The 12,489-nt window shown below is 55.1% G+C and overlaps 1 protein-coding gene across 1 annotated transcript in view; it reads right to left on the bottom strand.

The window, feature by feature from the left end:
• Window positions 1–12,347, bottom strand: part of LOC102974870 (zinc finger protein 618) — a 24,852-nt gene extending 12,505 nt beyond the window's left edge. Inside the window, exons 1-5 of the mRNA XM_055083580.1 lie at window positions 12,321–12,347; window positions 10,230–10,545; window positions 6,503–6,586; window positions 4,223–4,267; window positions 3,174–3,251 (exon numbers count right to left, since the gene is read on the bottom strand). Coding sequence (XP_054939555.1) covers window positions 3,174–3,251; window positions 4,223–4,267; window positions 6,503–6,586; window positions 10,230–10,545; window positions 12,321–12,347 — 550 coding nt within the window. The remainder of the gene's footprint in view (window positions 1–3,173; window positions 3,252–4,222; window positions 4,268–6,502; window positions 6,587–10,229; window positions 10,546–12,320) is intronic.
• Window positions 12,348–12,489: the final 142 nt, after the last annotated feature.

Genomic DNA, 12,489 nt, shown 5'->3' with positions numbered 1-12,489 from the left:
GCCCAGCCGCTCCGCGGCATGTGGGATCTTCCCGGACCGGGGCACGAACCCGTGTTCCCTGCATCGGCAGGCGGATTCTCAACCACTGCACCACCAGGGAAGCCCTTGATAAGTATTTTTAACTGACATTTTTCTGCCCAGAATATGTGCTTCCATTTTCTATACTTAGCCCTTTTAACCTCAGTTTCCTTATCTATAAAGGCGAGCTAATATGGACACAACTCAGAGGGATGTTCTGAGGATCAAATGAGCTAATACGTAAGAACTCAAACGATGTGAGGTACACTTTTTACGAGCCATGCAACTTTGGGCCAGCGATTATGTTCTCTGAGCCTCAGTTTCTTCATCTGTATAATGGGGATGATAATGCCAACCAGCTTGTTGAGGAGCCCTGACGCAATAACCAGGCCTGACACACAGTAATCGCTCACTAACTGTTAGCTATCTTTAGTATTATTGCTGCCAAAACCTGCTCCTAAACTGTCACCAGGGGCCAGGCAGGTTTTCCTACAGCGCAGAAAGGAAGTTTATTAGCGGGAATTACCCTGTGCCATTCAGCAGCCTCTTAATGAGATTGCTGTTATTCGAGGCTGATCCCCCTTATCAGCAGCGCTGTGAACTGCGCAGATCATGACGCTTAATTTCTGTCTATGGAGTCAATCCTTTAATCCCGACTCAGCCTGGCTGGGATTCAGCCTGGCTTTGCACTGGATTGCGGGCAAGGCATTCTCTGCCAGCACTGAACCAGAACAAAGCAGCCCAAAGCTCTTCTCGGAAAACAGGTTGGGATGCTTGGGGGAGGTGGGGCACCCACAGGCGCACCCCTGATTTGCATGTTAATGGCCTCCACCCAACTGCCTGAGGGACAGAGAAGCACTGGCACCCAGACTCTTCCCTGATTAGGGCTCAGCTTCCAGAGCTGGCAGAGGGGCGGAGGGTTTCAGAGGAGAAGGGAGCAGAGACAGGGCCCTGGGGGTCTCGGGCCCAAGCGCCGTGCTCAGGCAGTGGTCCCCAGCAGCCTTCTAACTTTGGCTACTGGTTCCCCACGGGGTCAAGTCTAAGTGCTCTGAGTGCATGCGTTCAAGGCCTTCCCTGGTGCAGGATGGCGGACAGCAAAGGCAAGCTGGAGGTGTGAGACACGTGAAGACGGAACCTTGGCGTAAGGAGGGCAGCTGGAGATTGCAGGTCTGTGTGCCCTTGTTTTAGAGACGGAGACTCGGGGTGGGGGGGCACAAAGTTTCCTGCCTGAGGTCACATGGTATAGAGACACATTGGTTAGAGAGGACTGGAACTCACGTGTCATGACAGCTGATCCAGCTCTGCACTGATTTTATTTTATTATTATTATTTTTAAATTTTTTGGCCGTGCCGCGCAGCATGTGGGATTTTAGTTCCCCGACCAGGGATTGAACCTGCACCCCTTGCATCGGAAGCACATATTCTTAACCACTGGACCACCAGGGAAGTCCCTGCACTGATTTTAATGAGTACATAAGAAATAAATTATCTCCCTCCCACCCAAAATCATGCGAGTTGGTGCCTAGTGTACAGCAGATACCCAACAGATATACGCTGCATAAATGTATGAACGAAGAGGGGTCACACTAACAGAACAGCACCTGCCTGAAGAGTGTCTTGCCCTGTAATACTCTGTGCTAGTCAGGCCAGACCTGGAAGGTGATATGAAAGATTCAGAAACCTAAGAGAGAGACAAGCAATAACTAACAACAACCACAGTGACAGCAGAAGTGACAGGAGCTAAGCAAACACTCAGTCTCTTTCCTGGTCAGCTCCTCTTTGGCCTTTACTGAACCACTGGTCTGTGTCAGGCGCTTTTCTCACATCACCTCCAATGCCTCCAGAGGATCACTCTACGGGAAGGGTGGCAGGGTCAGCGAGCTGTCTCCCCCATGTTCCCGTTTCCCTTGTCGGGCTGTCCCTGGGCAGGGCTCTGGAATTTGAGCATATATGTGTCACTTGTGGTCTGAAGTGGTAAAGAAGGAAGTGTGCCTCTCTCCCCGCCCATCAGTCAGGCAGAGAGGACTCTGTGACCCAGGGGAGGATGGAGACACAGGAAGGAAGGAGTCTGGGTCCCTGAATCTCCACGTGGAAGGCCGCGTGCATTAGGCTGCGACGTGGCTGAGAAGGAAGTGGTTATGTCAAACCACTGAGAATTTGGGATTTACCTGTTACAGCAAACAGTGTCTGCCTGTCTAAAACAGAGATTAGATCAGAAATCAGATCAGCTCGGTGCTTTGTGACCACCTAGAGGGGCGGGATAGGGAGGGTGGGAGGGAGGGAGACGCAAGAGGGAGGAGATATGGGGATATATGTATACGTACAGCTGATTCACTTTGTTACACAGCAGCAACTAACACACCATTGTAAAGCAACGATACTCCAATAAAGACGTTAAAAAAAAGAAAAAAAGAAATCAGTGCTACTATGACCAAAACCTAAAATGGGAGGCTGGTGGTCTAGTGAGGGAGCTGACGTCGTAAGCCGGACAGATGGCAAAACAGCTGATAAAAAGGGTGTCCAGACAGCAGACTCCTAGCTGTGGCTCTACAGCAGCAGTTCTCAAAGTGCGGTCCCGGACAAGCCGGGTGTGTGTGGCCTGAGGACCTGTCAGAAATGCGAGTCCTGGGCCCTGACCTAGACCCACACATCTGAAGTTCAGAGTGCGGCCTAGAAACCTGTGCTGTCACCAGCCCTCCTGGTGACTGATGCACGCTCACGTTTGAGGACTGCTGCTTCGGGGGTATGACCGCGAAAGCAATGGGGCTCGCCCCAGGCTGCCCCGGGCTGAGCCCTCTCCACTGCCCTCCCCTTCCTCCACTCACCTGGGTCTCAAACCACACTCAACCCTCCACACCTCCACGACTCTGTCCAGCTCAGCTCCTGTTTGGCCTCTAGGCAGAGGTCACAATTTCTGGAAGCCTTCTCCAGCTCCGACCCCCTCTCTGGCTACGCTGCCACCAAGCCAGCTGCCCCCGCAGGGCACAGACCACCCTGAGTTACAACGGACTAACCAGGGCTCCCAGGTCCTGTGACTGTTTTCTGGGAGAGCGGCCGCAGGCTGGCCCTAGCCGTCCCTGCCTTTCGCAGGATCTGAGGGTGGGAGGGATAGGGGGGCTTCAGTACCCCGCCCCCGTCCACCGTGGGGCCCTTACCCGCGTGGGACTGCATGTGCTCCAGCAGGTTGTTGTAGAACTGGAACTGGATTCCACAGGCGCCGCACGTGTAGGGCTCTGCAGGGAGAAACGGAGCAGCCGTCTTAGGGGCAGCACGAACCCGGATGCCTTTCTGCTGGGCCGCAGGCAGCTTTGGAACTGGGCACCCAGACACACATGGGGGCTGTGCACTCAGGGCTCTGGGCCTGTCTGCCCCCCTGTCACTAGCTAGTGAGGGAGAGGCTGCCGGGAAGGAGCAATGGAGGGAGGAAGACTGGCAGATAAAGACCGCCGAGTGCAGTCAAGCGGCATTTATCGAGTGCTCACTGTGTGCCATGCTGTTCTGGGCGCTGGGGATAACACTAAGGGACCAAGAGCTCTCTCAGGGCGGAGACCACGTCTTATTTGTTCCACAGCCCACCTCTCAGCCGGTGGAAGCACACAGACGGCACTGTTTGCTGAGTGAACAAATGAATGAATGTATGAATGAACCAAAAACAACATAATGGACATGGAGGGCAGTAAAGAGGAGAGAAGGGGTGAGAGAAAGGGTGAGAAGTGGAGAAACACAGAGGAGCTAGAGAAGCAGGGATAAGACAGGAAAGGGAAGAGGAGCGGGCCAGAGGGCGGCAAGAATGAGAGCACATAGCAACGGGAACATGCATGCCCAGCAGAGGGACGTGGAAGGAAAAAGAAAGAGAGAAGAGAGCAAAAACGAGTAGGGAAAAGAGAGCAGGAGGATGGCGGAGATGCACTTGGAAGAGGCGTCCTGAGGCTGCCCCCATGAGCAGGAAGGGGAGGCTTTGTTCCTGCAGGGCTGGGGGTGGCAAGAGTCAGGCCGCCCATGGTCACAGATCTGCCCGACACCTGTCCAAACTCCTCCACCCGCCTGGGCTGGGTCTCCCTGTGCCTCCACCTCCTCCACCTGGGTCTACCTGGGAGGGCGGCCCAGGTCTGATGCTCTGGGAAGGTCCCGAACGTGTGGCTGGCTGAGTTCATTCCCTGCCCTGCCTCGCCCTCTCCAGCCCCCCGACGGGACCATCACTTACTCTGTAGGAGAGGGAAAGGATTGGAAATCAGGGGACTTGCAGTTTCTGCAAAAGAGAAACAGTTTAGCTAAGTCTCTTCTGGTTCTGGTGCTCGGAGATGACAGTCATTACTTCTGTCCTTAGGAAGTCGTGAGCCAGATGGGCTCTTGGAGGAGGAGGGGGCAAGCTGGGGTGGGGCTGGGGCACGGGCAGGGTGAGATCAGCCGGGGCCATCCCTCCAGGACACCCCCAACTTTCAAAACGTCAGCCCACAGAGCACTAAGGAGAAAATATCCACGCGTGGCTGCCTCGTTCAGGACAGGGAGCTGGGAGCCGCTTCTAGGTCCTGGCACTGGGGTGGTACTGTCTGGCACCAAACACCAGAGCGGCCAAGGGAGGGCTGCGCTTTGAGGGCTTCTGTCTGCTGGCAGCTCCCCGCGCTTCCTGGCGTGGTCAGGTGAGCCTCACAGGCAGGAGGCAGCAGAACGGGGCCAGACGGACTACACCGGGAATCCTGGCTCCACCACTCACAAGCTGGGGACCTGGGGCAACAATCAACCTCTCTTGAGCCTCAGTTTCCTCATCCAAAAAGTGGGGATAACAATAACACTGACCCTCACTGGGCTGTGGTAAGGATGAAAACAGGTTAAGACACACACAGCTCTGAACACGTGCCAGGCACACAGTAAGCGCTCAATAAATGGTGGCTGCCGGCGGGAGCAGCGCTTCACACCGTCATTCCCAATTCTGAACATCCGCTCTGGTGGAAGGAGAGGCAGGGGCTGCAGCCTGGCTGGCTGAGAACAAAGGCTCCCGGGAGACCGCGGTTTCAGTCCTGGCTCTGCTGCTTAGTCCTGTGTGGCCTTGGGCCAGTCACTCCAGTTCTTCAGACGCGCAGGCTCAGCGGCCATGGCTCACGGGCCCAGCCGCTCCGCGGCATGTGAGATCTTCCCGGACCGGGGCACGAACCCGCGTCCCCTGCATCGGCAGGCGGACTCTCAACCGCTGCGCCAGCACCAGGGAAGCCCTCACTCCAGTTCTTTAAGGCTCACCTTTTGGAGGGGCTGAGTGGGTTATAGTTTCCAAAAGGATGATGAAGTTTGGAAAAGTCGACATGTTCTCTACGGTTTAAAGGATCGTGGCAACATTCTTGGGGCTCCCATGGCACACCTCACTCCCTTCCTCGGAGCACTTATTCATCAAATCACTTGGTTTACTTACAAAACCCACCACCTCCAAAACAGCCTACCATGTGATTGTGTAAACTCTGCAGGGCACCCTCTGAATATTCCCCACCACAGGGACATGTGTGCCCTTCCCATTCCACAGCAGAGGTGAAACTGGGAGGCGAGCTCAAGTCACCAGCTTGTAGATGGTGGAGCTGGGGTCGAGCCTGGGCTGGAGCTCAGATCACTGTGAGGAAGCTTGCATGTGCAAGTCTGCCCTCCTGGATGTTTCATAAAGCCCCCGACTGGTGGTCAAGCCACGTGCATCATCTGTCTGCACCCAGGCAGTGCCCAGCACGGTGCTGAGCACAGGCCAACACCTAATCCGGTGAATTAAACTTTAATTGAGCAAGCAAGTGAGTGATGGCTTACCTTAGTATTAAGGAAGTATCAAAATCTTTTCTACACCCTGCCCTGGCTGGCACTGTGCAGACCAGCTTGCTGTGCCTTTCTCGGGCAGAGGCTGCTTGTGATCACGCATGGCTCCGCCAGGCTGGCCCCAGGGCTGGCTGGGGACAGTGGCTTTTGGCTGCTCTAAGGTGCTCTAGGGCTCCACTAGACTCCTGCATGAGGCAACCACCAGGGGGCGCCAAAACACCACTGGGAACCTCAGGCAAGCCTACTTGGGCTGGTAGGGGCTGGAAGGGAACCTTTGGACGTTCCCAGGTCCAAAAGGGGACCAGAACTTGGGGCCTCTGGCTCTTAGGCCACAGCTCTCTCTACTGTACCCGCTTTGCTTCTTCTGGAAAAAAAAAATGGCTGTGATGTTCATCCTCTAAACACAGCAATGGCTCAAAGGGGGCCATCCGAGTCAGGGTATCACACAGGTCATGGGGCAGGGGAGTTCCTCTCTCCATGGGGAAGAGACAAAGAGGATCCATAGTCCCGGAGATGCTCCTGAGGCCCGGAGGGATGTCCCTGGAAAAAAGGGCCCCTCCCACTTCTGCCGGGCTCTGGCCACCCTCTAATGCTCCGCCCTCAGCCTCCTCCCAACACCCTGCCCCATCACGCACCACAAAGATCCCCCAGCGGATTGAGGCGGCAGCACGGGGTGACTGTCGTGGGGCACACTCACCGCTGGAGTTTTGGGAACTGCTATTCGTCTCTTCAAAGTGGTTTTGTGCTTTGCCTTCTACCCTCCGACTGAAAGCGCTTTCTGCTGGGTGGGGAGAGGAGAGAGCAAGGAAAAACCACGCTGGTTGGTCAGCAACAGGTCCAAAGGGAGGGGCATGCCAGAGGGGGCTTGGGAGGCCAGGGACGTGGGAACTGCCCCGGCCCCTGGGCTGCGTGAGCGCCTGAGGCTTTATGCTGGGGAACCAGCAGAGTGATGGGCTCCAGAACCCCAAACTTGCAGCTCCTCAGGCTCACCTGAATGGCCTGATACCTCGTCAGGATCCCAAGAGGTCCCTGACAGTGCCCAGGGTGGGTGGAGGTCCAGGCACGGGGGGGATGTGTGTGGGATGTGGGCGCACTCACGAGCTCCAACTGATCGAGTAGATGGCACACAGGCCAGGGTCTCCCATCTTTGACCCTTGGGGAGCCACACGTGACACTAAGTAATCTGGATCTGCCACTCGCTACTTGCTCTGCCAGATTCTGCTGACACAGGCCCCACCAAGGAGCAGGGAGGGTGACAGACTGTTTTCTGGCGGTGGCTCTGGCAGAGCAGGAGGGCCAGAGAGTGGAAGGGGTCCCTGGGTGGCAGAGAAGTCATGATAGGCTGAGCCGGGGTAGCCCCACACCCTGGGAGGCCAAAGACCAGGTGAGGTCTGGTCGGGGTTCACCGGGGGCAAGGGACTGGCTCCCTGAGTGATTCTGGGGTGTCTCCACTGACGTGCCTTCCTGAGTGGCTCGCCTTCTCCCAGAACTCTCTGTAAACGCCGGAGTCAGAGAAAGGGTCCAACCAGGTGGGAAACACCAACATTCTGTCTCGAATGTCTGAGCCAGAAGGCGATGGCTTTTCCAAGCTGCTCAGTGGGGATGCTGGATGTGCCAGGATATAAAGGCTTCTGGGAACAAGTCAATCTGGGATGAGCAGCTGACCAGCAGCCTCTTTCTTAAGGAGAAACAGCTTGCATGAGGGTAGCAAAGGCTCTGAGAAGTTCGACCGGAGAGAGACCCATCTAGCTTCACCGAACCCAACCTTCCCAAATATAATCGGCCACTGAAGCCCATTTAAAAATACGAGATTCCTTAACATCCTTCAAAAATGGTGATTCTGGGAACCCACTTTGGGAAATGCCATTGTCACCCAGGCCACCCTACGCCAGGAGGGCAAGCGCTCAGACTATGGGGCCAGGGTTCCAGATGATCACTGGGGTGATGGGAAAGGAAGCCACAGGTGGCTCCTACAGGCCCTGCTCAATTCCCCTGCCCCCGACTCTGACAGTGCCTCCTGATGCAGCCTCCTTTTTGCAGAGGCTGTTGACAACATCACACAAAAGACCCTCTCTTCTGTGTCTGTAAAATGCCTGGACTGAGAGCTACACACCTGCCCACTTCAAGATACCATCTGTAAATTGGCAAAGAAAGCCCCTCAATTCTTTACCTAGGAAAAATGGAGGGACTCTTACTTACAAAGCACCTACTATGGGCCAGGCGCTGGTCCAGATGCTTTACATCCACATAATCCTCCAATCGCCCTATGAGGTCCACGCTGTCATTCCCATCTTTTAGGTGAAAACCCAGAGACAGTGAGGTTGTCAAGTTCCTGGGGCTGACTAAGCTCCTAACCCTTTAAGACGGCAGAATAAGGAGGTTTCATTCTTGGGACAGATGCTTCCTTTTTAAAAAGGGCTGGGGCAGGGAAGTGGTTCGTTTCCCCATCTTAACCCTCACGCATGCAGGGGATGGTTACCCATCTGTGGAGGATTTTCGTGCGGCCTGACCAACATATTGGTACAATTCAGCACAACTAAGGTTACAAACTCTTATAATTAGCCTCCTATGGCTCAGCTGATAAAGCAGATTTTGATCAGCTATCCCTGCTATAGGCACCTCTGGCTGAAAACCAGCGAGCGGCTCCACAGGGGACATCCCTGCGCAGGCACACACACACACACGCACGGGAGCGGCTGCCTGTTCTTAGCATGACGGGGGCAGTGATGACTTCCAGCTCCAACATGCAGGCTCCGGCTCACAACCTGGTGTCCCCTGACCTGCGCAGCTAGTAATCCAGGTGTGACACCCACCACAAGTCTTCCAGGTCACATAAAGGCAGCCAGAGGCAAGCCCCATCTCTTGCAGATGCTTACTTGGTGACTCTGGGTTCTGAGAGCTGCCACAGACCACACAGGCCCTACAGGCAGTTCTCTGCAGAAACTGCAGATGCAAAAACTCCCAGCCACAAGGTCGAGAGTAAAATCAAGATCTGAAAGCCGTGATCCCATTATTTAGTTGAGCCAGTATCTACCACCAATAAGTCCGTGATGACCAGCCTGTTTAACTGACTTATAACTACTGCTGCCAAAAAACAATGGCTACTAGCTCTTCTCTACACAGTAGCTGAAAACCATCACCTTCAAAGTTGATTAACTACTTACCATCCTTTCGGAAGATCTAAGCACAATAAGCATAGCTTCAAACATTTTTAAGAACCACATCCTTGCTCCTGATTAGCCTTCTGAACCAGAGTAAAGGCAAGCACAACTCATCACGTGGCTGTAATCGGTCCAGCCCCCTGGTTCATTTGAGTGAGTTCTCAGTTTGATCACTTGTATATTTAATGGGTAACTTCGGGCCTCTTGAGGGCATCTGAAAGGCCCGTAGTCCCAGAATGACCAAGTCATCACTCTACCCTACATCCCACATATCTAGGCAGGAGGCCCAAGGCTCTTTCCATCCAGGTGTGAATCAGGATTCCTGATTAGCTGGTACTCAGCAGTGTGTCTTATCAGTTTTCCCCGATAACTGGTAAGAAATGGCTGGTGTGCACCTTTCACTGCCTGTTCACCCTTCCAGAGTCTAAGCCCTTTCTGCGTACACTCTGACAACACTGGAGTGGGCATCCGTTGGCTTCCCGCTGGGCTATGGCTCATGGAGGCGTTTCCTGAACAGTGAGGTAGAGGGAGGCCAAGAGAACAGAGCTCCCAGCCAAACACTCTTTTTCATGGAGAGCAGCTCTTCGCAGAAATGAGTTTTTAGACTGGGTTTTCTGAAAAATGGGGGATGCAAACTCATGCCAAGAGGGTCCAGGCAGGTAACGTAAATGGATGAACTGGGCTGGATGTGAGACAGACAACAGTGTGATCACAATGAGGCATGGCACCTGCCACGTGGCCACTGTATGGGGGAGGCAGGAGGGAGCGGTGGGGACTGTGGAAAACTGGAGAGCACACGCTCTACTGAAGGAGGCAGCTGTGGCTCAGTCCCAAGGCAACTGCTGCCCTGAGGAAAGTGGGCCCAGGACTGCCAGATCTGACTTTTTCAATGTAAGCTAGAAATCAAAAGTTTCATATAAAAATCTAATGCTCAAATGTTGGCAATTAATTTAAAAGAATTTAAAACCCCTTAGGCCATGACTTGGGGAGAAAAATATTCTCCTACTTAAAAAAATTAGTTTGCAAACCATCTTGTACAACCCTCTGATTTAGGGTAAGAAAACCTAGACTCAGAGAGGCTAGGTGGCTTGCCGTGGTCACAGAGCCAGCCTGAGGCAGAGCCGGGACCCAGATTCGTCCCAGAGAGCTAGGGACCACCACCCTCACTCTTGCAAGGGAACAATGACCCCGGGCCCAGCTGTGGCAGGTGGGGAGAAGGGCGGGGAGTGGAGGAAGTGTGAGGGTAACATAGGCCGTTGGTACCTGCAGTTGCCTTGCTTGCCGGAGATCCCGAATTTGGAGTGCGGAACGTCGGGGTTTGGGTGGCTGGAGGGGTGCGGTGTAAGAGGGTAGCGCATCGGACCACGGAGGCCGGAGCCTTTTTCCCCGACTGGTTCGTCTGGGTCTTCGCTGCCACGAAGCGTGGAGACGGGGAGACCTCTGGATGCGAACACTCAGAGCCCGTGTCTGGATCGTCCGGTGGCTCCCACCCGGGGGCAGTACCTGAGAGGGTCACGCTCTCAGTTGCCGAGGGCGCTTGGAGCCGACCAAGTACCCCTACGCTCGAGGGCCAACGCTTCTTGGTCCAGAGAGAGCAAGGGCTCTGGCTCCCACCTGGAGCCTGAGAAAGCCTGGGAGTCTAGAACCTTCCCCAGCTTCTCCTCGAGGGAAGCCTGATCGCCAGGTCACACTCAGCATTACTTGGAGGTCACTGACCGGCCCACTGGCTGGGTCACCCATAACCCTTGACCAACCCAGGCTGTGCGTGTCTAAGAACTCGGCCTGTGACCCATGCTTGGGGCACTTGAATTAATCAACCCAGGCTCAAATGCATTTTCTAAAATGTTGACTCCTAAGCCTCTTTTCCTTCCAAGGCAGGCTGGCTCAGCAGTAATGATAGACGACAGAGAGGCAGAGACGTGCAGGGCTGACTGATGGGGGAGGGGAAGAGCAGAGGGCCCAATGTCACCCCACGGTTTTAGGGGAAGGGGCTTGTGGCGCCCCTGGGCACTGCCTGGGATTGACAATCTCAGGGGACAGTGCTCGACCCAACGCCTGACGCTTTAATGGAAATCAGTGCAGCAGCTCCCTGGTGGGGTTAGGGGCAGCTTGTGTCACCATTTCCCACACCTCCTGCCTCCCCTGCCCGCCTTCTCTGCAGAAACTGGAGTTACTGAGAACAGGGGTGGGGGGCCCTGACCCTCGGCGGGTCTCCAGCTCGACTGGTCTCAGGTGGAAGCCTCCTGCACGCTGCCCGGAGACGTAGTTACCGGGGTGGCAAGCCCCTGAATGTGGCCACAGTGCCACCTTCCAACCGAAAGGGGAGGTAGTGGTTTCACTCAGCTGCAGCTCTCCCCGGAGGGCAAGAATGGACCAGACGGCAAAAGAAGGGACCCCTCCAGGGCTGACCCGGGGCTCGTGGAACCCACCGGCACTCGAGGGCACCACCTTGCCGCAGAGCCTGGCCAGAGCCTGGGAAGGACCCTGCCCTGCTGCCTGCCTCAGGGGCAGAGGAGAGACCTTCTTACACCCCTGCTCCCAGGGCAGTGTCCAGCCTGGGCACCAGACGCTGCGCCCACGGGCTCTCATAGCCAAAATAAACGGGTGCTCCCTGACCCTCCACCTCTGCCCACTCCTGGCCGGTGCGGAAGCCCAGGCCCAGAGACGCAGGAGTCAGGGCCTTGTTCAAGGTCACACAGGACCCGAGGCCCTGAGGTGAGCTCAGAGGACTCAGGCTGGCCCCCCTTGTCCCTTTGGGGAGGTCACTGCCTTTCCACCTCAGTAGCGGCTAGATGCCAGGAGCTGGGGATGGGGAGACCTTTGGTCGCGGCCCCATAAGCAAGCCCTCACCTTCCCCACCCAAGCCCCAGGAGGAATCCCCCAGGCTCAGTCTGCACAGAACACAGGTGTCCCTCGCTACTCCTCTTCCCTGCCAGCCCACTCTCCAGATTCTCACTTTCTCAATCAGGAACTGGAGAGGGGTGGGTGGGGAGGGATACTTACCTATGATCCCCCTTTCTCCCTCCCTCCCTCCCTCTCAGAGTGAAAGACCTTGAAGGTCCCGAGTTCAACTGGAAGGGTGGCTCATCTCACAATTCTCAATTTTTTTTTTCTTAGCCACAGGATAAACCTACACATCAAACTTTGAGGAACGCGTCCAGCGTCCCATCTCTGATTTCTCCCGTCTCCCTGAAGCACAGTTTGGGGACCACAGCTTGCGGTTCACTGTTTAACAGAACCAGCACTGAGTGTGCGCTAAGCCTGACCCACCTCTGAATCACAAATCTGTCACCTCCGGCTTCTGCGGTCTTGGACTCTTTACTTCCCCTCTTGGCCTCAGTTTTCCCACCTCACCTCCACCGATGAAAGCAGGACACCCATCTCTGCACTACCAACCTCACAGGGATTTTGTGAGAATCCATACAGGTCACGGAAGCACCTTGAATGGTAAACTACTCTTCAAATGTAAACAGTTATTAATGGTACTTTTTAGGAATAAGGAAACCAAGGCCCAGAATGGTTA

Source organism: Physeter macrocephalus, unplaced genomic scaffold (assembly GCF_002837175.3).
Source record: "Physeter macrocephalus isolate SW-GA unplaced genomic scaffold, ASM283717v5 random_1154, whole genome shotgun sequence".
NCBI lineage: Eukaryota > Metazoa > Chordata > Mammalia > Artiodactyla > Physeteridae > Physeter > Physeter macrocephalus.
The sequence above is the reverse complement of the archived record's forward strand: the minus strand, read 5'-3'. Positions and strand labels throughout refer to the sequence as shown.